The sequence below is a fragment of the Apis mellifera genome, linkage group LG14, assembly GCF_003254395.2.
Source record: "Apis mellifera strain DH4 linkage group LG14, Amel_HAv3.1, whole genome shotgun sequence".
Classification (NCBI taxonomy): Eukaryota; Metazoa; Arthropoda; class Insecta; order Hymenoptera; family Apidae; genus Apis; species Apis mellifera.
In genome coordinates this window covers 9,009,449-9,031,856 of record NC_037651.1, presented here as the reverse complement: position 1 = coordinate 9,031,856, position 22,408 = coordinate 9,009,449, and the positions used below count along the sequence as shown (strand labels likewise).

The following is a 22,408-nucleotide window of genomic DNA, read 5'->3' as shown; positions in this document are numbered from 1 at the left end:
AAAAAATATATATATATCTTATGTATATATTTATATTATTTTATATATCGTATTATAAAATAAAATTCCTACATATATATATATATATATATATATATATGATATATGTATACATCTATACTATAAACTCCATTTTGTTAGTTAAAAAAAAATTATAAAACTTTACGATTATATTATAAACTATTGAATAAATATCTTATTAAAATATTTGTTATTTAAAAAATATAATTATATTATTTTTAATGATATTTAATGAATTATTGGTAAAATAATGATAAATATAAGTTTTTGTAAGTATTTGTATAAAGTTAATTGATTTGTTTCATATATAATATTTATATCGTTAATTAGTTAATTAGAATTTTAATTTATTATCCAAGTAAATTTTTATTAAGTGATTTTATTTAATTAATAATGATGTTATTTATTTAAATAAATTATCAAGTTTGAAATCTAATTTACTTATTAGATATTTTATTTGAACTCAATAGGAAAAAGAAAAATGTTTATTCGATTTTTTACAACTATAAGTTTATTTCTTTTATTAACTGGTTAATTTTTGAGATGAAGTTATAATCTGTTAAATAGTACTTGAAGATATTATAATTTTTTATAAAAAAAAAAGTTCAAGGATTACATATAAGCAGTTACTCAAAATAAGAATAACTTCATCAGATATAATTAAATAAAAATGATGTTTATTTATTTAATATTATTATAAATATATTTTGTATATTATATAAAGATTTATAATTTTATGTAAAACATTATATTAAAAAAAAAAAATAAAATGGAAAAAGTATTAGATGCATTAAATGCAAAAATAATTGCTGCAAATAAACATCAAGATTTATTTCTTAAATACAAAACATTACATACAGATGAAGACCGTATAATGTTTACCCTTAATGTTATGTTAGAATACAATATAATTCCTCAAGTATGCGATAATAAAAAAGATGCAAAAGAATCTGAAAAATTAAGAGAACAGGGTAATAAAATATTTATTTCAACTCCATTGAAAAATTATACTTGTGTAGAAGCATTGAAGCTATATACTAAAAGCATAGCTTATGCTCCTTATCCATCTGAACAACTTGCTTTGGCATATGCTAATAGATCAGCTGTTTTAATAAAATTACATAAATATAAATTATGCATTCAAGATATAGATAGAACATTAGCATTAGCATATCCAAATAATCTACGTGCTAAGCTTTATGTAAGAAAAGTTGAATGTTTAAATGCACTTAAAAATCCTAACGTAGAAGACACTATAAAAGAAGCACAATATTGGTTGGAAAAAGTGTCTTTAGATAACAGAAAAAAATTAAATGAAAAATTAAAATCTATAAAAAATATGTTACCATCTCAAAAGTTTAAAAAAGAAAAATTTATGAAACAAGCACCGCTTCCTAAAATAAAAACTCATAATATTGAAGTTCCTTGTGCTTCTGATGCAATAACAATAAAATATAATGACAAATATGGCAGGCATATTGTGGCTACCCGTAAAATAAATCCTGGTGAAGTAATTGCAATAGAAAAACCTTATTCATTAATTTTAACTCCTGATAATATATATACTCATTGCTCAAATTGTTTAGAAGTATCTTGGGCTAATATACCTTGTGAATATTGTACATATGCTATGTATTGTTCAGAAGAATGTAAAGCTATGGAATGGAAAAAATATCATGATATTGAATGTGCAATATTTCCTTCTATGTTAAAAATGAATTTTGTTAAATTAGATTTGTTTAGTTTGAGACTTGCTATTCAAGCTGTAAGAGAAGCTACAAGTATACAAGAATTAAGAAAAGAATTAGAAGAAGTTGATAGTTGTGAAGGTAAATAATAATATATTTTCACATCAAAATTAATATTAGTGTTAATAACATTAATATAATATTTACAGATCCTCGTACAAAAGGTTTTTCTAAAAATGGAATGTTTCTTAGTGATAAATATAGAAGTTTGTTAGGTCTTATAACTAACACTGAAAAACGTTCAGTACAAGATCTCTTTAGAAGATCCTTAGATGCAAGCTTTATTTTATATTTTCTGGCAACTTGTAGTAATATGTTTGGAAATCCATTAAAGAAAGATTTATCCGTATTAATAAAAAATGATAACGTTATATTTGTTGGTGGTCTTATATTAAGACATCAACAATTGATTCCTAGTAACATTCACAGTGTATGTAATTGTTAGAAATGTAATATGAATTATGTAATTTGACAGTCTATCTAATTTTTTTTTTTTTTAATAATTCATGCTTAATCATTTTTTAATAATTATTTTTAGTTTTCCGAAGAATGTGGATTAGACGCAGTTGAACGTGGTATTGCAGCTATGCCATTTTTTAGTCTAATTAATCACAGCTGTAATCCAAATATTTTAAGACATTCAAGATCTAATTATATGATCATTTATGTTATATATCCTATTAAAAAAGGTGAACAGGTATATATGTATATATATAGATATTAAAATTTTAGTGTATAAATATAATATAAATAATAGATGATTGAACTAATTTAATATAATGTAACAAAAGATATATTTTTTTTTTAAGTTATATGATAATTATGGTCAACATTATGCAATTACTCCAAAAGAAGAGAGACAAAAAGAACTTTTGAAACAATATTATTTTAAATGTAATTGTCTAGCATGTCAAGAAGATTGGCCATTATATTACAACTTAAAATCCTTTAAAGTAAATTAATTAATAATTAAAATATTTCAAAAAATTTTATTTTGCCATTATTTATTTTTGGAATCTATTTCTTTTTTATAGAGTTTAATTAAGAAGAAAGAAGATGAAAGCAAAATTAATCATGTATTAAGAAAATTCAATAATTATGTCGATATTGCGACAGAAGGAAATATATCGGATAAACATATTGTTGATGATTTGTTAAAAATGATCGAAGTATTATATGATTTAGTGCCAATGCCTTGCGCGGAAATGAATAATGTGGTAGAAACTTTGAAACGTGTCTATGATTTGAATGGAAATCGATTCGAAATTCCTGATCTTTAAATAATATACAATAAAAATTATACAAAGAAAAAAAGAATTAATAATATGTTTTATATATATATATATATGTATATATATATATATATATAAAACATATTATATATATATATATAAAAAATATGAATTTGAAGCTATTTTTTTTTCTCTAAATAGAATATTTCTATACATATCTATTTAATAATTTATTAATATTTGTACTATATATTTATATACTATATTATATTATAAATATATTTATAATAAATATGTTTATTTACTATATTAACATTTGAATCTGTATTCAATGTTTATAACAATATATATGATATATGTATTCTATTATTTTTATTAAATATCGATTGACAAAAAATCCAAAATATAAAATATTAATTAAAGTATTTTCATTATATATCGAATAATTAAGTATTTATGATATTTTTACTGATAACATCAAAATAGTTTGTAATATACATATCATATTTGAGGTAGTGAGAAAGGTAAAACGTACATAAAATGTGGGTATAAATTATGAAGTTTTAAAATACTGAATGTCGGTTTCTCAATGTGTATTACATATAGAATCTATCTTGCTAGTAACAAACTAATTATTGGTAATAAAATTGCTAATTTGATAAACTGATATATGCTGTTAGAACTATTATTATATGTATGCATAATTTGATCATTTAAGTAAGTAATTCTCCATTCAATAGCAGGATGCACAGGACTATGCTTTTTCAAATATTCGATTAATATATCTGATGTAGTAATACCTAAAAAAAAAAAATATATATATATATATATATATTTTATTATTATATTTGTTAAACATTTTACGAAATCGCAAATAATAAAAAAAAAATAATATTAAAAAATTTTATTTGGCAAGATTTATATATAAATATACCAAGAGGTTGAGTTTGAAGATTCTTTAACATAGAATATCCATCGCCACCACTTTGCATAAAATCAGTCAGTAGTACATTATAACTTTGATTTTTTTCTAATTTGCTATACGTTGGAATATTGCAAGATGCACACAACACTTTTGCCGAAACTATCCTTGAATTTTTTGGTTGAGACAAATCATAGATCACCTAGATATTTATTAAATGATTTTTTTATTATAAATATCATATTATATTCTCCGATTTTTTAATAATTTTTTGTGAATATGGACATATGTATTTTATTAAATTTATTAGTTATAATTAATTAAATACCTGAAGTCCAGATATTTGTAGAAATGCTCCACCAAGATTAGCGCTATTATTCTTTTCTAGATTATAAACACTCCATTCTAATACAGATAATAATATTTCTCCAGTTAACGAAGCTTTTACAATGGTATTTTGGAAAGGTAGCACACTAAGAATGTCTCCCATTGTAACTTTATCGTCATTAGCTCTTGTGATAGAAGTTCTAATACTGCCACTATTATGAAGAGCTATTGCAGCATCTGTCCAACTATTTTGATCTGCATATTCACCAGCATTATAATCAATCATGGCATCTGTAATCAAATTACCTAGATTGCATTCTTTTTGTCTACAAACTTTACTATCTCCTTCGAGAAGAACTCGAGTTTTTCCAACTATTGTTTCGCTAATATTATCAATATTTCTTCTCATATGTTCTAATTCGTGTAAAATATCCTCCGCCTATGAAGAAACAAAAATAAGAAACTATTTATTAATACAATTATAAAAAAATATAAAAGGCAAGAAAATATTATATGAAATTTATATTTATACATATAACTAAAATTTATACAGAATATTTTTTTCTCGTTGAATAAATTAATTATTAAGAGAAAGCTTTTCCTGTTATATAAGATTGTGGAACTAACTTATAAATTATCGTACATCTTATCTACGTCATGTTTTAGGAAGAATTTAATTCTTCCCTATTAACATTTCTCGATTTTCTCGATTCAAATTCAGATAAATAAATAATTAATATACATTGATCTCATAAATCTTCTCTATTGTTATCCACGTTCAATTTATTGTAGCATATATGTATATTAGATAAAAAAAGTTTATTATCAAAATTTATCGATATTATTAAAAAAAAAAAAACAAAAAGATAGGAAACATAAGTATGTGATAGGACACGATGGAGAAATATAATTGGAGAATTATCATCAATTAATTTATGAAACGTTCAAGTTTCGATTTAACTGTTGCAACAATTTTTCTGCAATAATTTGTATAAATAATAATCTTAATTACTCAGGATATATTTTTGATCAATGATCAATAATCCTCGTTATCTGATTTATCGTCAAATAAATTTGTTCGCGCCCGTTCGCAATAATATTATAATGATGGGTTTTGTTAAACGTGTATATGTACATACACGCTTTGGTGTATATCCGTGTAGAAGCTTGTCACCGTTGATGTATTTTCTTAACGATAAGTAGTATTACAAATGCGTGGAAATACGAGAACTGGATCTTTCACGATTGTATTCACAACGAGGTGTCAATTAGATGTTCTTCACGTTCTTCACGTTCTGTCACAATAGGTGATCGGATCCAACAGAATCGATCGGATTCGATTTTTCACGACAAATAACCAATGATATATCGCGATACTCCCAAGAAGGAAATTTCTCGAATCCAGTTGATCGGTGCGCAAAGATAATCAGAGATCGATCAGCGTATATTCGTTATTCCTCGAACTGGAATGATCGAGTCTCATCTGGAGCGCGTCCCTCGTGGAATCGAAAATATACAATTATATACAAGTGTCGATTATTATTAAACTCTTCTCAAAAACAATCTAACATCATCTTAAGGTTTAATAAAGATCGACAGAGAAAGAAGTTTTCCACGCTAGGAAACCTTCTTCTTCTCGGCTGATAAATAAATTGTTGATAAATCTCTCGAGGAGGATAAGTCAGGAGGGGTCAAAAAATGGAGGAGCAAATCAAAGCTCACCTGCTCTATGCTACTGTCCACGAGAATAGGATTTCCACTGATATTGCTTACTTCTCCCTTATCGTTGAATGTTACGGTAAAATTGCCAAGATATTTGGTGTAAGCGAAAGCTTGAACCACGTACACTTTCCTCCCGCTTTTCTGCGTTACTTCCGTCGGATAAAGCCCTTCCGGTATCTCCCTATCCGGTTGTTTCCCGTTGTAGAGAAAAGTGTTGGTGTGCCCCCCGATCACTATATCGATATCCTCCACCTCTCGGGCGATCCTTTTATCCGTTTTGAAGCCGGAATGGCCGACGGCGATCAATACATTAACACCCTTGTGCTTCAACTCCTTCGCCTCTCTTCGTATGCTCTGCACCTCGTCCAAGAAGATCACGTTGTCCGTTCTAGAGATTATCCTCGTGTCAGGGGTCAGATAACCGATTATACCGATCTTTACCCCGTTCACGGTCAATATCGTGCTGTTCAACAGCTTGGTGGCGGCCAAGTTCGGCTGTTTGCTCAAATTTAGATTCGAAGTGACAATTGGGAACGTGGCGTTCTGGATGAACGGTATCAGACCGTCCACGCCATCGTCGAACTCGTGATTCCCTAAGCTCTGTAATTAATAATCAACAGGAAAGGGGAGACGGGAATGTATCGTTAAGACGATAATTTTAAGTACGATTATTCTAAAAAAAAAAAGTAATAATTATTCGATTAAATTCGTCTTATCATTCCGACCAGCATCAACCGTTTCGAATTTTAAGAAATTCGAACGCAGAGGATGCGACGGAACGAATGAAAAGAAATATTATAATTTCGATCTGGAAGGATCGAAGGAGGAGCAACAGTTGATCTTGACACCGTACCGTGGCGTTCGGAGCCAAAAGATTCATCAACTTGGCAACTATCTTCCATTTGTACACGTTGTACCAGATGGATCCTTGATACGTGTCCCCAGCGTTTAAGAAGAGGCAGGGGACAGACGATTTTCGCGCTTGCCGGATCAGTGTCGCCAACCTGGCAAATCCCCCGTAGCATTTCTTCTCCTTCGCCTCTTTCGCCGAGCAAACGCTCGACAATTTCGACGTCTGCTCGAATCTGTGAATATCCGTATTGTTTCGTCAATCGTTTCTCTTTTTTTTTGTGGATCGTGGATGGAAGGAATCTCGATAATGGAATATCACGAAGGAATGATTTTCTCGATCTTTCTTTACGAATAATAATAATAATAATAATAATAATCGTTTTTTATTAAATTCTCGTGTTTTCCTCGCAAGTAAGAAACATAAGAAACGAATTAAAAGTTCATGTTATACTTGACATTTTCATTATCGTACGCATGTCTGTCGGTGAATCGATAAACAAATTAACTTTGGCATTGGACGTAAGACGCGTTCTTTAAGAGAGAAGAGAAAAAAAAAATATCTATTCGCGTGGACGATTGCTGTGTGTGTTGTATAAAAAAGAAAAAAGAAAAAAAAGAGAAGCGAGGAAAAGAAAGAAAATTGAAAAGAAGAATGCAAATTGGTTGCGATTCATTGCGACTGTAGAGGTATTCGATCAACGATTGAAAATTAACGATTAAAATCGGCCGACGGTTAATGTTAATTATCATTCGACTGTTTGCAATTAGCGATCGCGTGTCATTGATATTTCAACTGATTAAATATTTAACTGAAACGATACACGTGTTGAATATAAACAGCGGGACAATGTACGAATTAAGCGTAACGCGATGCATTTTCTCTCCATTTGATTAAATATTTTCTTAATAAATAAAAGCAAAACGAAACGTACGTCGCATTACAGATTAGGAGTGGATTTTTCTTCTTCTTTTTTTTAATTGCACGTTCGTTAAGAATTTTTAATGGGATTTGTATAATAGAAATTTGATAAAAATCAAAAATAATAGGAAGATAAAGGCGGAAACAATGGAGTGGCAGAGCAATAGAAATAGGAATACGCTTGTTTGCGCTTAATGCGAATGCCGAGAATCGAAATCTTTTGCGAATGTTCCCTCTTTTATCTTAACCCATTGTTTGGATCGGCATTGAATCGGGATCGATTATAAATCGTGATAAAAATTGCTCTTTATCTTTCTTTCTTTTCCTTTCTTTTTTTTCTCCTTCACAAAGATTTTTGCAAAAGTAACGACAGAAAAATCCATTCCTGCGACGATATACAATTATAATTATTTTCTCCTCCTCTTCTCAAGAAGAGGAGAGGAAGAACAGGAAAAGAGAGTTATGCAAAAAAAAAGAAAGAAATCCTTTTTACCTCGAATGCATATCATTCGTGTGAATGATTCTGAGGGTGAGCCCGCCGCTCTTCTCGGACACAGGATTGGCCAAGACTTGATTGGAGAACGCCAAGAGGGTGGAGAACGCTATCCAAATAACCATCATCATTTTGAACCCCTGTAGTTGTTCACTTTTCGCCTGCACTTTTTGTCCAATTTCACGCTGTTATCTGGTTGTTTCGAAGATAACGAGACATGCGGCCTCGATGTTGTGCGGCTATCAGAAGCAGGAAAGAAAAAAGAAAAACAAGAATAGAAAAAAGTCAAAGTAGTTTAACCTTCATCGATCGACCTCGTCCATGGATCTTTCATCCACGACAAATTATTATTTATATTCCTTTTTTTTTTTTTTTTCCCAAAGAAACAAAAGAACAATTTCGCGGATCGATAGATTTCGAGGAAGTTTTCGCCCTTGGAAATTTTCCGTCGAATGAGGAGAGGAATAAATCGTCGCGAACTTTTTCCAACTCGTTGATTTTTGTTATCATAAACGCTCCGCGCTTTCAGAGAAACGAGATTCCTTCTCCCTTAAAGAAAGAAGGAAGGTGTCTGCTCTCCCCCTCCTCTTCCTCGTCTGCGACGAGAAAAATCTTTACGTGATCGATTAACGAATCTCGTCTACAAATTCTATTCGTTGAACGAATAGATTATCGATGGATCAATAATCTATTCGTCGAACGAATAGATCATCGATGGATCGATAGATATCGTGAAAGTATCGTGAAACGAGATATGAGAAAAAAAAAAGAGAGAACGATTTATATGGATCAGAAAGAGGGAAGGAGCAATAATTAAATATTATTTATTAAATTATTACGTTAGATTAAAAGCGTTCGTTTTGTTTGTTTCTCCTCAAATTATTCGACGAATATTTAAATTTCATTAACAACGTAACACTAAGAATCTATCTCCAATGTCTTTTCCCGTAACATAAACTCGTAAGTGTTACGTGTCACTGACGAAGCTAAGTAATTATTACGTTCGAACGAATTTTTCAAAAATGAAATTTTGCGTATTTCGAGGTTTTTCTTTTTATTTTTTTTTCATCGATTGCGTCGAGTTAGCGAAAATTCTTCCATTGCATCCATACAAGTGATACTTATGATAATTTACAAGAAAAAAAGAAAAAAGAAACAAGTCGAAAGTCATTTGAAAGAGGCATGAATTGGGAAAGTTCTTCTTTTTTCTTTTTTTTGTACAAATTATTCGGAGGATTGATTCGGAGGAAAAAATATCGTTTGTAAAGATTTATAAGTTATTTAAATAAATGCAACGCGCGTGCTCTGAAACGGTAATACCTCGTATTACCTGATATCTTTGAACGCGAAAAAGAGTCTATCTGTTTTACGTCATTCTATTTCTTCATTGAATTTCATAGCTAGCTCGTTGGAAACTGGTTTCTGGTACGAGTAAAAGCTTTAATAATCATCGAAATATATTTTGGAAAAGCTGAACAAAGAATTATAATAGATTAATCGTAGTTCTGTTAATTGTCGATGGAAAAAAAAAAGGAGGAGAGTACGAATCCTTTTCGAGAGGCAAAATCCTCAAAGGATTCGTACGATTCATATATTTTTTTTCGATTCGAAATACTTCGACTGTAAGACGACTTTATATTTTGTATTCTTAATGCTTGCTGATGAGCTGAGTGTGCAACTACAACTAACAACAAGACATTAAAACCACGATACGCACGATAAGAATCTCAGGTACGATAAATTGAAACAGCATACCGTTAAAAATATTGACGATGGATTAGCGCGATAGATTATACCGGTCGAGGAACGGTAAAAAAAAAAATAATTGGAAATCGAGATCGATTACCGCGATCTACACCTCTTTGAACGCTCGAAATCGGCGAATAATTAAGATATTTTTAACATTTTTATTTTTGTCCTTGAGTCTTGACGTACACAGGCATAGATATCGTAATTAAAAAAAAAAAAAGAAAAGAAAAAACACGTGTTCTACTCGTTCCAACGTGATTCGAACGATTTAAACGAACCGGACTCTTAATTTCACTTAATTTTTCATTTTCCTCCTCGATCGAATTTACCGTAATCTATAAAATATATCCACGCACCACCTGCCATCCACCTTCATTCATTCCCCTTCGGAAAAAAAAAACTCTCCAATCTTCTCGAAACATAATCTCATCGATCGAGTCGTTCGATCCGAGCGTTCAAAAGATCGGCCGAAGAAGCGCGCGAAATCTTGTAACTCGGAGAGAGAGAGAGAGAGAGACAGACAGAGAATCTCTCTCTCTCTTTCTCTCGAATTCGATTCGAAAGCCAAGCCGACGAACCGATTCTTCCAAAAATAAATCGGTGGCTAGGAAATTAGAAGGATCCCGGTGCCAATCACTCACCGGTCGATCCTCGGTCGATGTGTACTGTATCCGCCGATTGCACAACGCACGATCACACGACGACAACACGTCGGCGTAGCCTATAACGCTGTGCACAACGAACCACGTTTCCGCCCGATTTTGCCGAGCGATCAACGTCGACTGAACGCTCGATCGTCGACCGAAAAGCTCGGGCCGCCTCCGTTTGTCCCCCAACAGTGCGGATTTCGGTGCGGACCGGTCGAGATCGTGAGCGGTGGTCGACTTTTATTACGGTGGAACGGGAGCGAGTAAGTACACGTGGTTTCCCCCCTCGGGGGACACGAAGAGATTCGCTTGCATGCAGATCCGATCGGGAAAGAGGACGTTCGAGAGTATTTTTTCATAGTCGAGAGATCGAGATCTCTTTTCTTTTCACTCGCAAAATGGCTATTCAATATATAATATATATAATATATATATAGAGAGAGATTTGGCAAGCTGATTCGAATTGCTGGTGCTGCCTTTCAAGTTCAATGGCAGTTGAAGCTGTTCGATCGATGATACGAGATTCGAATTGTCTTTTTATTATCCATTTTTAAGAGCTAAATATAACGGGAATGCGATTGTGTCGAGGGTTACCTCGTGAACGTGACGCGATCATCAACTATGTAACGTTTCACGGTATATGTACGTACTGTACTGCACTTCGAAAATAAAAATAGAAAGCGAAATAAATCGATCGAAAGAGATTTCGAGACTATTTATTTTCGTTGCATCCCGTTCCTTTGACGGAGAAAATTAAAAAAAAAAAAAAAAAAAAAAGGATTAATTTTGAGCAAAGTAAAGTTATCGGGGCGATCTTAAACGATCGTGGGTCGATTTCGTCTCGTTTCATTCGATCCGAAAGGGAGGGAAAAAAATAATTACACGTTTAATTAATAATTAATCCTCGCTTTATCGGAAGAACGAATCGCGCCTCTTTCTTCGCCTCTTTCCGTTGATTAATCACCAAGGAAACTCGTTTAATTGTTAACCTCTCGTTTTATCTCAATGCCTCTTCTTCGATGTCTAAACAACGATCACGCTTTTATCTTGTGTCGATAACGCGTTATCAAATCATCGATCAAACTCGATAAACAACACCGGGAAGGAAACAATAGAGAGGAGAAGGAAAAATAATTGGAACGATTCGTCGACAGATTTCACGCATCATCGTGAACACGTTGTTTCTCTCTGTTTCGGTTCTTTATCTGCGAGCGAGCGAGCGAGAGAGCGAGTGGCTTCCACTCGTTTCGTTTCACATGGTTTCACGAGAACGATAAAGGGACGAGGCGAGGGATATCGCCATTTTTACGTAACGTTTCACTCTAATGACACGATATAACGACATAAATGACACGTTATCGCGATACACAGTCCAAGGGGAATACAATGCGCTCATCTTCCGGCAAACGAAGATGTTCCACGATTCGTCTTGCGGATCGTTACTCGATCACAGTCGCGGCTTTATTAAGCGACGCACGGGACTAAGAATACAGCATAATCTTGTCAATGCGCCAGGACGCCCTAGCGTCGCCTAGCGACGTCTGTTGGCGGCCCGTATATCCTTCCCTCGTTACCACGCTGAAAAATTATTCGTTCACAAATTTCGACGAATAATATCTCTCTCTCTCTCTCTCTCTCGAGGAAGAGAATCGTGATGACGCGTCGATAGATGCAATCTAATATTTTTTTCTCAGGGAGAGGATCTTTTCTCAGGGAGACGAATGAATTCGAATGAATGGAAAGGAATAGAAAAATTACGTTTCGACAAGTGCGTAATAGGAACGATAACGGTGACGATCGTAAAAAAATTGTGATTATATTCTTATCGGTTAATAAAACGGAATCGTAAAAAGAGTCGTGAATGCGTTATAATTATTTATTTATGTATTTCTACGAGCAACGCGTGAAAACACTTTTATATTTTCAATTTCTACTCCTCTCGCTCCCCTCCCCCCCTCCCCTAATGTAAGTAATATGAATAATACGCGTGCTGCGCGTATAGGCGCGCAACAATATCGATTTTAATTTCAACACCGGGAGAAAACGCAATTTCATCGAGCAAACGATTTTGCAATCGTTTTAGCGGGATGTTGCAAAGTTTGTTAACTCGTTAATTAGCCCACGATTTCGTAATATACGTCGTTGCATCGAGAGAGAGAGAGAGAGAGAGAGAAAAAGAGACAAAGAGAGAGAGAGAGAGATTCTCGGTCGATACAATTTATCGATGACTGTTCTATCAACTATTTCTCTCTTGCGCCCGGAATTATATTTTTTTTTTTTTTTTTTTTTTTTTTTTTTTCATTTGCGAAGCGAATAATGTTCCAGCTTCTTCGAACGTGAACCTAACCACCTTTCCATAGGGAAAAAGCGTGTACGAGGAATTTTAAACGAGTTTTTCAACCATTATACCATCAATTATACCGATTGCGCTCGAATGTTAATTTGCGAATCGATTAAATCGTACTAAGCAATTAGAAATATTCGCTTTATTTTCCTATTATTGACTTCGATGGTAAAATATGCATATGAGATCGATGTATACGAGACACGCGTTCACGAGGAATTTTAAACGAGTTTTTCCATCAACCATTATCCATCAATTAAAACCGATTGCGCTTTGGATATTAATTCGAGGAGTCATCTACTTCATTCCTTCCACTTATTCGATCGAAATAATTAATTTTGTTTTTTTAATAATTGGACGAAGTGATACGTACAAAAAAAAACTTCCAATCGATATATAGATATACAGGGATCAAGGACGAGGATCGCACAAGGTCGATGCTTCACCGCAGTTGACACTCGATTGCAAGAGATGTTACTCGTTCGAAGGACAACGAGGAACTGAGTCAGGTAAGAAGAATCCTGAAGCGAAGAGCCTGAGGATCTTGTTAAATGACCCTTTCGTCCTAGAATCATTTTTGCCCGACTAACCCTCAAATTTATACAAATCGTTCCCCCTCCTCCCCCTCCTTTGAGCAGTTTTTCTGGTAGTATAATCCATCTTTGACGAAGGTCTTCCTCGAAGGATAATAGAAATCGGTCTCTCCTTTGGATTGGGCTCAAGGCCGAATACAACAGAAGTCGAATCTTAAACGGTATTTTTATATTATATTATATTATTTTTCCTTTTCTCTAAACTACTTAAGAAATTATCCTCACTCACTTGAGGATTCTCTATTAAATCGTTATCTGATTATTATTCGTTCGTTCACAAAAAACACGCGTGATTTTTTCGACGATTTGTTATCATGAAAAGTGTTTATCTCGATAAAGTATCACGAGAATACAATTTTATTCTAAGCACGAGTAATATTCGAGAAGTTAGCCCACCCGGTTGAAGAGCTGAACGTGTCGTATCGATAAGGAAAAATTTGAAATCAACATTCGATCTTTCGGACTTCGATCAAGAAGAAGACTTCGATCGTTAAGAAATATATATATATATATATCAAACGTCGAATTCTTCGTTGAACGTTTCTTCGTTGCAACAAAGTTCCCACCAATTTCCCTTTATTTCTATCGCGTCCATTACATAAGGAATTTCAATCTGATAATAAAGTAACACGAATATATACTTAACGCGAATAATATTTACACGAAGGTTACAGAATTAAACGTGTCATAGCGAAAAAAAGATTTAAGATCGATTCAATCAACGTTACATCGAGGAAAATATCATACGAATTCTTCGTATGATGTTGCAACAAATTTCCCCCTATTTTTATCATTACATAAGAAATTTCAAAGTAACGATATAAAACAACACGAATATATTCTTAACGCGAAGAATTAAACGTGTATTGGCGAGAAAAAATTTAATAAGATCGATTTTAATCAACGTTACATCGAGAAAAATATCTTCTAAAATTCTTCGACGATGTTTTTTTCGTTCAACAAATTGCAACAAATTTCCCTCTATTTTTATCATTACATAAGAAATTTCAAAGTAACGATATAAAACAACACGAATATATTCTTAACGCGAAGAATTAAACGTGTATTGGCGAGAAAAAATTTAATAAGATCGATTTTAATCAACGTTACATCGAGAAAAATATCTTCTAAAATTCTTCGACGATGTTTTTTTCGTTCAACAAATTGCAACAAATTTCCCTCTATTTTTATCTCGTTCATTACATAAGGAATTACAACTTGATACAAAGAAACACGAATGTATGTTTAACACGGATAATATTTACACGAAGTTTAATAGAATTAAACGTGTATTAGCGAGGAAAAGATTTAAGATCGATTTAATCAACGTAATCAACGTTAATCAAACGAATTCTTCGACGATGTTTTCTCGTTGTAACAAATTTCTCTCTATTTTAATTCCATTATATAAGGAATTTCAACCTGATACAAAGTAATTAACACGAAGAATTAAACACGTATTAGTAAGAAAAAATTTAATACATCGAGAAAAAATATCGTTCGTTGCAACAAATTTTCCTCTATTTTTATCCATTACATAAGGAATTACAACCTGATACGAAGTAATTAACACGAAGAATTAAGCACGTATTGGTAAGAAAAAAATTTAATAAGATCGATTTAATCAACGTTACATCGAGAAGAATATCAAACGAATTCTTCGACGATGTTTTTTTCATTCGTTGCAACAAATTTCCTTTTATTTTTATCTCGTCCATTACATAAGGAATTACAACCTGATACAAAGTAACACGAATATATATTTAACACGAATAATATTTACAGAAATAAACGTGTATTATAGCGAGAAAAAGATTTAAGATCGATTTAATCAACGTTTACATCGAGAAGAATATCATACGAATTCTTCGACGATATTTTCTCGTTCGTTGCAACAAATTTCCCTCTATTTTATTATCCATTACATAAGGAATTACAACCTGTTACTACAAAGTTTAATTAACACGAAGAATTAAACACGTATTGGTAAGAAAAAGATTTAATACATCGAGAAAAAGATATCAAACGGATTGTTCGACGATGTTTTTTCTCGTTCGTTGCAACAAATTTCCCCCTATTTTTTATCGCCTCCATTATATAAGGAATTTCAACCTAAGATAATAAATTTATCTGATGGTGGAAGGGGAGATGAAACGCGACGCCTCCTCTCGACAGACAGTCGACGACGGGCGGCCGCTCGCGACAGGTGGGTTATACGCGTTAAATTTGCGATTAATCACGATCATTATTTCGCCCACTAATCATGACCGCATTTCGCCAAATCGGCCGATTACGCGCGTAATTGCGCTTGTTCCCATCCCGAAATTCGATCCTCCCCCGATCAATTATTCCGCGTTCCCTTCCGTGACTTTTGTTTTCTCCTTTCGTCACGAGTTCTCCTTCTTCTTTCTACTTCACCTCTTCCTCCTCCTCTCTCTCTCTCGTCGTGGCGATTCAAGGATTACGACATCCGTAAAATTTATGCATTCCCAAGTTTTAAATATTTATACATTACGGCTGTTGTTTAACGAACGTTCGCAATGACGTGTTCGATAAACAATTGGCATTTCTTTTCTCTTCGAATCGATTTTTCTTTCCTTTTTCCTTTTTTCTTTTTTTTCTTCTTCTTCTTCTTCTTTATCGGAGCAACGCGTTTTCGCGCGTTGGAGTTGTTCTTTTTTCGATATCATTAATCAAGAATTGTCCGTCCATTCGACAAATTAGTTTCGCGAGTGGTGATTGATAAATTTGTCGCGAAAAAAGAGAGAGAGAGAGAGAGGGTACGATAACGATATCGCGATTAGCTTCTTCTTTTCTTTTTTTTTTTTTTCTTTTTTGCCCGCTCGGTTAATCGTATCAATCCATTGGAGAGAAACGTTTTCGTTGTTTTCGAAGAGAACGGGAAGGAAGATCTCGAAGAGAAGCATGTTTGTCCCCGTTTTGTCTCATAATCTGCTCTATTGTGCTAGAAATAATTCATGATTCACGTGAATAAACGAATGCTTTGACCTCTGTTTTCTTCCTTTTTTCTTTCTTTCTTTTTTTTTTCTCTCTTTTCGGGAGATGCAAAGGGATGGCAGAAATTCGGCGAATAATATCCCGATCGATCCCACGTTTCACCGTCCCTCTTTCATTCTCCAAGCTCCAAAAGGAAATAAAATTCATCTCTCTTACAAATCGATTCTCAAATGAACATTTTTTAAAATTACAATTAAAACTTGCGATAATTTAAAACGAATAAAAAATAATTTTCGAAACGTCTCTTATATCTCTTATAATAATAACCGAGTAATAATAAAAATCATGCGCAAAATTCATTTCGATCCTCGAAAATTTTAAGAAATGCACGTACAATTAAATCAATTGAATCCACGACGAGGAAAAAAAAAAGAGAAAGAAAAAAGGTTAAACGTTATTTTTTTTTCTTTTTCTTTCCCGACAGATGCCCTTCCAGAGAAAGATTTCAAAGATGCGACTCGCTAGGGAAAAGATTGGCCAGGAATTTCGGATGAATTGCAACCACGGTGGCCGAATTTATCGGCTCTTGTTGCCCTTGTTGCTCCTCGCCCCGATATGCCACGGATCCACCGGAAGAGGAGCGCGTTATCCGGGACGATCGGATTTGTTCGAGTTGTCGGTGATACATCTGAACGATTTCCACGCGAGGTGAGAAAAATGTTCGAGATTCATCGATCCTCTCAAACGTTTAACCTTTAATGATGTTTAACCGTTTAATAATGCTGTATCGAGCGTATCTTTCCAGTCCATCTAAATCGTTGGACGGATTGTAAACTTCTTTCTCGTTAAGAGAAAGCGATTGATGAAGTAAGGGGATTGATCCATCGATCGTTAAATTGGTTGCGCGAATTGCAAGACGTTATTATTATAGCGGTGCATGAATTGAAAAGAATTGAAGATTTATTTAAAAAAATTGTAGAAATGTCTTCGAGTTTCGAAGATATAAAATATTCTTCTATTTCATGATCGAAAATTAAAAAAGGAATAAAATATATTGACGAGGCTCGAAATATCGTATCGATCGTTCTGGAAATATTCGATAAATTCATAAATTCGATAAATTCTTGCTACGCATGGAAGATTAATCTTTTTTTTTTACGAATTTAATAAATAATCTTATGAATAATCTTATTAATCGATATTCAAAGAAATGTTGAATTGATTGATTCTCTCAAATTAAAAATTCTATCTTTTAGAAAATTTCTTCTATAACATTTTCGAAAAAGAAACTCTTCTAATAAAATAAGCGATCTAATCTAATAAAATAAAACAGCGACTTTTTTAATTAATTTATAATACATTCGCGCGATCGATCGATAACCAATCGAAAGCGATCCGATTAATTTTCAATCTATCTTCTCATCGATCAATTCAAGTGAGTGAAAGTGAAAGAAATTATCTCTTTATCTTTCAAATTATTATTGCGAAATTATTGAAATTATCTTTGAACGGAATCGTCACGTGTTTTTTTTTCCTTCCTTTCTTAATTAATTCTTAATAAATTATAAATTAATTAATAATTTTTCATGAATAAATAATCCGACAGATCCTAGCGTTGATCTCGAGAATTCGCGAGAGATTTTTCAGATTTTCAACTGGATTCGATTCGAGGAATCAATCGTGAAAAAAAAGAGAAAGAGAGAGAGAGACGTAACGATCGGTTACGTAAACAGAACAATCGAATCGGAAAGCGCGGCATGCGCCATTCGATTCCAAGGTCCTGCCAAGCGAAATCTCAGGGTCAGGGGCGCGATGATTCGGGTCAATCGTCTTCTCCTTCTTTTCCTTCCACCGTGTTCCCTTTTTTTTTTCCTCTCCTCGTCGTTGCTCAACACTCTCGTTAACCGACGGCACGCTCTGACAAAATTTCCATTCCCTGCACGCGCTGTCCGTCGATTTCGACGACAATAAAAATCCGATCGAGAACGATCATTGATTTTCTCTCTTCAAGTTTCCAAGAAGTGTTCTATTCTCTTCTTTTCCAGGTTCGAGCAAACCAATCCACGATCCGGAACGTGTCAAGAGGGGCAGGAGACGAGCTGCGTGGGGGGAATAGCGAGGATTTCCACGGCTGTGAATCGGTTGTTGAAGGAGAGGCCGAACGCGATCTTCCTCAACGCTGGGGACCATTATCAGGGGACTCTGTGGTACACCGTTCATCGTTGGAACGTGACCGCTACGTTCATGAACATGCTGCCCCACGACGCGATGGTAAAAATTATCATCTATATATATATAATCGAAGGAGAGAAAAGAGAAGAGCAGAGAATTCTGCTCTATCGATCTCGTTGAGCTTCAATTGGGTCAACGAGTTAACAATCGATCGTTTCGTTTTCTCGATCCGAACGAGATTCCATCCGAATTTCATCGATAAAGTGAAAGAGAGAGAGAGAGATGGCGTGAAAATTAAATCGATCTCCATCCGAGATAAGAGGAGGCAATCGAAAGAATCGGGGAAGAAGGATGATCTCGTTTCGAAAAATGGATCGATTGCGTTAATTGCGATAACGGAGAAAGATAATAAATGATAATTCTCTTATCTTGATTAATGTTGCCAAAGAAAGGGGACAAAGAAAGATTGATAATATTTTTTCCCCTTTTTTTTAATTATCCAGATATCGTTGGTAATATTATTGGTAATTGTATTTGTTTTCTCTTTTTTCCCCAGACTATAGGGAACCACGAATTCGATAATAACGTGGAGGGTGTGGTGCCATTTTTGAAAATGGTCAAGGCACCCGTCGTGGTGACCAATATCGACGCGACCGAGGAACCGACCATGCAGGTTAGATCCTATTTTAATTTCCTTCTCTCTGAAAAGTTCTGTCTTTTTTTTTTAGCGAGACAAAATTTTTGGCATTGGTTCAAGTATTGGAAAAGTAACCGGTTGAAAATTTCGAATAAAAGTTACTTTAAACGATTACTTGAAAAATTTGCTTACCTTTTAATCCGTAGCTTTTCGTACAGCTAATGTTGAAGGATAAATTAAAGTATTCAATTTATCAAATTTCCTTCCTCTATTAACTATATAAATATCGTTGGATCCTCAGGGCTTGTACAAGAACAGCACGATCATCGAGAGAAATGGGACGAAGATCGGAGTGATCGGCGTTATTCTATCAAGCACAAACGTTGGTACACCTTTATTTCAGCCTTTCTTTCCAATATAATATGCTCCTCGTTCAAATCTTCGTAATCCAAGAATACGATAACAATCTTCGAATAATAAATTACCTTCCACCTTCATTCCTTCTTCTCTACAAACGTCACGTGTATCAACACACGAATATATTTCTCGCTGGAATTCTCGCGTTTCGATCATCGATGCGTCACACGTTGCAAGGAGGAGGATTGATCGAATCGCGCGACGAATTGGCAAAACGAATTGCGATTACGAAGATTTAACAACGATTGGCGAACATAATTGTTCCGTAATTGTTGAAAGTTTTATACGCAACGACAGAAAATCGCCACCACCGGGAAATTAAAGTTTCTGGACGAGGTGGAAACGGTGAACGAGGAGGCGGGCAGATTGAAATCCCAAGGGGTCGATATTATCATCGTTTTGAGCCACTGCGGCCTGGACGTGGACAGGATAATGGCGGCCAAGTGCCCTTTGATCGACCTCGTCGTCGGCGGTCACTCCCACACGTTTCTTTACACCGGTACATTATACATTCATCGACCATTTTAGAAAAGTCGAGAAGGAAAGGTGTAAAGTAATCGCTTTTCTTTCCAGGACCACCCCCGTTCATCGATAAACCTGAGGACAAATATCCGGTGGAGGTGGTCCAGGAGGGGAGCAACAGAACCGTGTTGATCGTTCAAGCCGCGGCTTTCACAAAGTTGGTAACTCTTCCTTCCTCTTTTCCTTGTCCTCAATTACTCGTCACTTTTCTTCTCTCGTCACAGGTACTTGGGAAACTTGACGGTGTGGTTCGATGGGAAAGGAGAGGTGGTCGATTGGGACGGAAATCCGATTCTACTCGACAAATCGATCGAGCAAGGTGAATGAAAAAAGAAGCGAACTCCCTTCCCTTCCTTCGATTAAGATTTCCATATTTAAATTAATTTTCCACGATAAAATATCTGACAGATCCAGAGATCGTGAAGGCTTTGCAACCGTGGAAGGTGGTCGTGGACGAGCAAGCGAACGTGAAGATAGCTAAATCGAGGGTGTATCTGGACAACGAATGCCGGAAGAAGGAGTGTAACTTTGGAAATTTGATCACGGACGCTATGGTAGACTCGGTACGTGACGCGTTCACTTTCTGATTCGTAAATGGATTTTAAATAATTTTAAAACTAAAATAAATTTCGTCGCTTTCGTTTGTATTTCGTAGTACGTGGAGAAAGCGGAGAATAAAACCGTTTGGACTTACGCCGCTGTCGGCGTTATGAATACCGGAGGGATACGGATTCCCATCGACTCGGCGGGCAGATATATTACGTATTCCGATCTGTTGATGGCTCAACCTTTCGAGAACACGTGGGACATTCTCGAGTTAAATGGCAGCTGCATCTTGCAGGTAAATTGGTAAAATTGTGTAAAAAATTAATTTCGCATAATGGGAGGGAATTATTTAAAGAAATCGCAAAGATACGGCCCGGTTTTTCTTGTCCAGGCCAGTTTCTTCCGCGCGCTTCCCTATATACAGGCGTGTAACAGGTGTTGCCGTGCGTTAGGGGCATCTCTTCTCTGTCGTCCCTCGTACGGCCAAATATTCGAAACTAATGGACGTTCGATTATAATAACGAAATTGATGCACGATATTTCTCATTTCAGATCTTGAACATGAAAGAAAAGTTGACATGGTCGGGTTTAAAAGTGATTTACACGGGTAGTTCCAAGATCGTGAAAGAGGTTAAAATAAGGTAAAACACACTCGGTCAAGTATATGAATCGTTTTGTTATCGAATCGTAACGATTCGTTTCATTTTTCCCAGATGTCGAGCTTGCGAGGTGCCGAAATTCGAAGACTTGAGGCAAGACGAATGGTACAGAATCGTGGTGCCAACGTTTCTCGTCGGAGCAGGGGACGGATTCGTCCCCTTCAAAAGCTGCGGAAGGAATCACGAGGTCGGATACTTGGACTCGGAACAATTGGCCAATTACATGAAGAAGATCAGCCCGATACTGGTCGGGGAGGATCGTCGGACGATCTTTTTAAACGAAAATGATCCCAACGATCAATGAACAGATTAGATTAATTATATATCGCGCTTGAATTTTAAGAAAAACTTTGAGATTAATCGAGATTTGTAGAAATAAAAATGTGCCATGCGTTTCCATAATTTTTGTCTCGATTGTTTCGTCCCATTCTCGACAAATTTTCCTCGTCCTCGGCAAAAAGTTCGAAGCGATACGCGGTATCTTTGTGAAAGCAGGAAACGTTTGGCCGCTTATCTCGCGGTATCTGGACATCTCGCGGCAGGTGAAGCATTTAAATAATATATCGAACAGGTGAAATAACAGCTGTTCGTCCGCCCTTCCACCGAGCCGCGTGAACAACTTTGTAGATGCCGCGAGAACTCTCCTTTTTCTCTCTCTCTCTCTTTCTTTTTTTTTCATCGAAATTCGCCATCCACCTTTCAATTTCCTCCAGTCCTTCCCTCGTCCAATTCTTTCCGAATTAATCTCCCCGAGCTAGGATCTCCAAAGTACCAGAGTTAAAATTCTCCTCTGAAACTCTTAAACTCATGAATTATATTACATCATTGTTAACGTTCAATTTCACGAAATTCTCTTCGACCAATCATTTCCAGTTCTTTGGAAATATTGGATTAAATATTTTCCCCGAATCCTTTCGAAAACTCCTCA

At 34.6% G+C, this 22,408-nt stretch overlaps 3 protein-coding genes across 7 annotated transcripts; 2 read left to right on the top strand and 1 right to left on the bottom strand.

The window, feature by feature from the left end:
- Positions 1 to 773: 773 nt before the first annotated feature.
- Positions 774 to 3,075, top strand: LOC726373 (SET and MYND domain-containing protein 4). 3 transcript variants are annotated; one of them, XM_006564853.3, is made up of 6 exons: positions 774 to 1,526; positions 1,608 to 1,850; positions 1,919 to 2,199; positions 2,308 to 2,466; positions 2,579 to 2,722; positions 2,804 to 3,075. In XM_006564853.3, the coding sequence occupies exons 1-6, from the start codon at positions 791 to 793 to the stop codon at positions 3,047 to 3,049; spliced, it is 1,809 nt and encodes a 602-aa protein (XP_006564916.1). In that variant the 5' UTR covers positions 774 to 790; the 3' UTR covers positions 3,050 to 3,075. The 3 variants fall into 3 exon arrangements, with proteins under 3 accessions (XP_006564916.1, XP_006564917.1, XP_001122116.2); XM_001122116.5 differs by having other exon boundaries at positions 791 to 1,850; XM_006564854.3 differs by lacking the exon at positions 2,579 to 2,722 and having other exon boundaries at positions 774 to 1,850.
- Positions 3,076 to 3,351: 276 nt separating this feature from the next.
- LOC410539 (protein 5NUC) lies at positions 3,352 to 10,837 on the bottom strand. Its single transcript, XM_394018.7, has 7 exons — positions 10,627 to 10,837; positions 8,237 to 8,475; positions 6,826 to 7,057; positions 5,973 to 6,572; positions 4,252 to 4,689; positions 3,936 to 4,125; positions 3,352 to 3,801 (listed from the first exon to the last, which is right to left on the bottom strand). Exons 2-7 carry the CDS (start codon positions 8,365 to 8,367, stop codon positions 3,611 to 3,613), a joined length of 1,782 nt encoding a protein of 593 aa, XP_394018.2. The 5' UTR covers positions 8,368 to 8,475; positions 10,627 to 10,837; the 3' UTR covers positions 3,352 to 3,610.
- LOC408474 (apyrase) lies at positions 10,799 to 21,882 on the top strand. Of its 3 annotated transcripts, XM_006564805.3 has the most exons (13): positions 10,799 to 10,895; positions 13,377 to 13,485; positions 17,012 to 17,235; positions 18,573 to 18,798; positions 19,256 to 19,372; positions 19,638 to 19,718; positions 20,051 to 20,252; positions 20,327 to 20,432; positions 20,500 to 20,594; positions 20,684 to 20,838; positions 20,931 to 21,116; positions 21,374 to 21,462; positions 21,535 to 21,879. In XM_006564805.3, exons 3-13 carry the CDS (start codon positions 17,012 to 17,014, stop codon positions 21,782 to 21,784), a joined length of 1,731 nt encoding a protein of 576 aa, XP_006564868.1. In that variant the 5' UTR covers positions 10,799 to 10,895; positions 13,377 to 13,485; the 3' UTR covers positions 21,785 to 21,879.
- The last annotated feature ends 526 nt before the right edge of the window (positions 21,883 to 22,408 follow it).

Coding starts and splice junctions, on each gene's coding strand:
- LOC726373 (XM_001122116.5), top strand. CDS start 791: ATGGAAAAAGTATTAGATGCATTAAATGCAAAAATAATTGCTGCAAAT. Junction 1,851..1,918: donor AGAAGTTGATAGTTGTGAAG/GTAAATAATAAT, acceptor TAATATTTACAG/ATCCTCGTACAAAAGGTTTT. Junction 2,467..2,578: donor CTATTAAAAAAGGTGAACAG/GTATATATGTAT, acceptor TTTTTTTTTAAG/TTATATGATAATTATGGTCA.
- LOC410539 (XM_394018.7), bottom strand. CDS start 8,367: ATGATGATGGTTATTTGGATAGCGTTCTCCACCCTCTTGGCGTTCTCC. Junction 7,058..8,236: donor ACGAATGATATGCATTCGAG/GTAAAAAGGATT, acceptor GGATATTCACAG/ATTCGAGCAGACGTCGAAAT. Junction 6,573..6,825: donor TTTTGGCTCCGAACGCCACG/GTACGGTGTCAA, acceptor TATTAATTACAG/AGCTTAGGGAATCACGAGTT.
- LOC408474 (XM_006564806.3), top strand. CDS start 17,012: ATGCCCTTCCAGAGAAAGATTTCAAAGATGCGACTCGCTAGGGAAAAG. Junction 18,799..19,255: donor TGCTGCCCCACGACGCGATG/GTAAAAATTATC, acceptor TTTTTTCCCCAG/ACTATAGGGAACCACGAATT. Junction 20,433..20,499: donor CAAGCCGCGGCTTTCACAAA/GTTGGTAACTCT, acceptor CTCTCGTCACAG/GTACTTGGGAAACTTGACGG.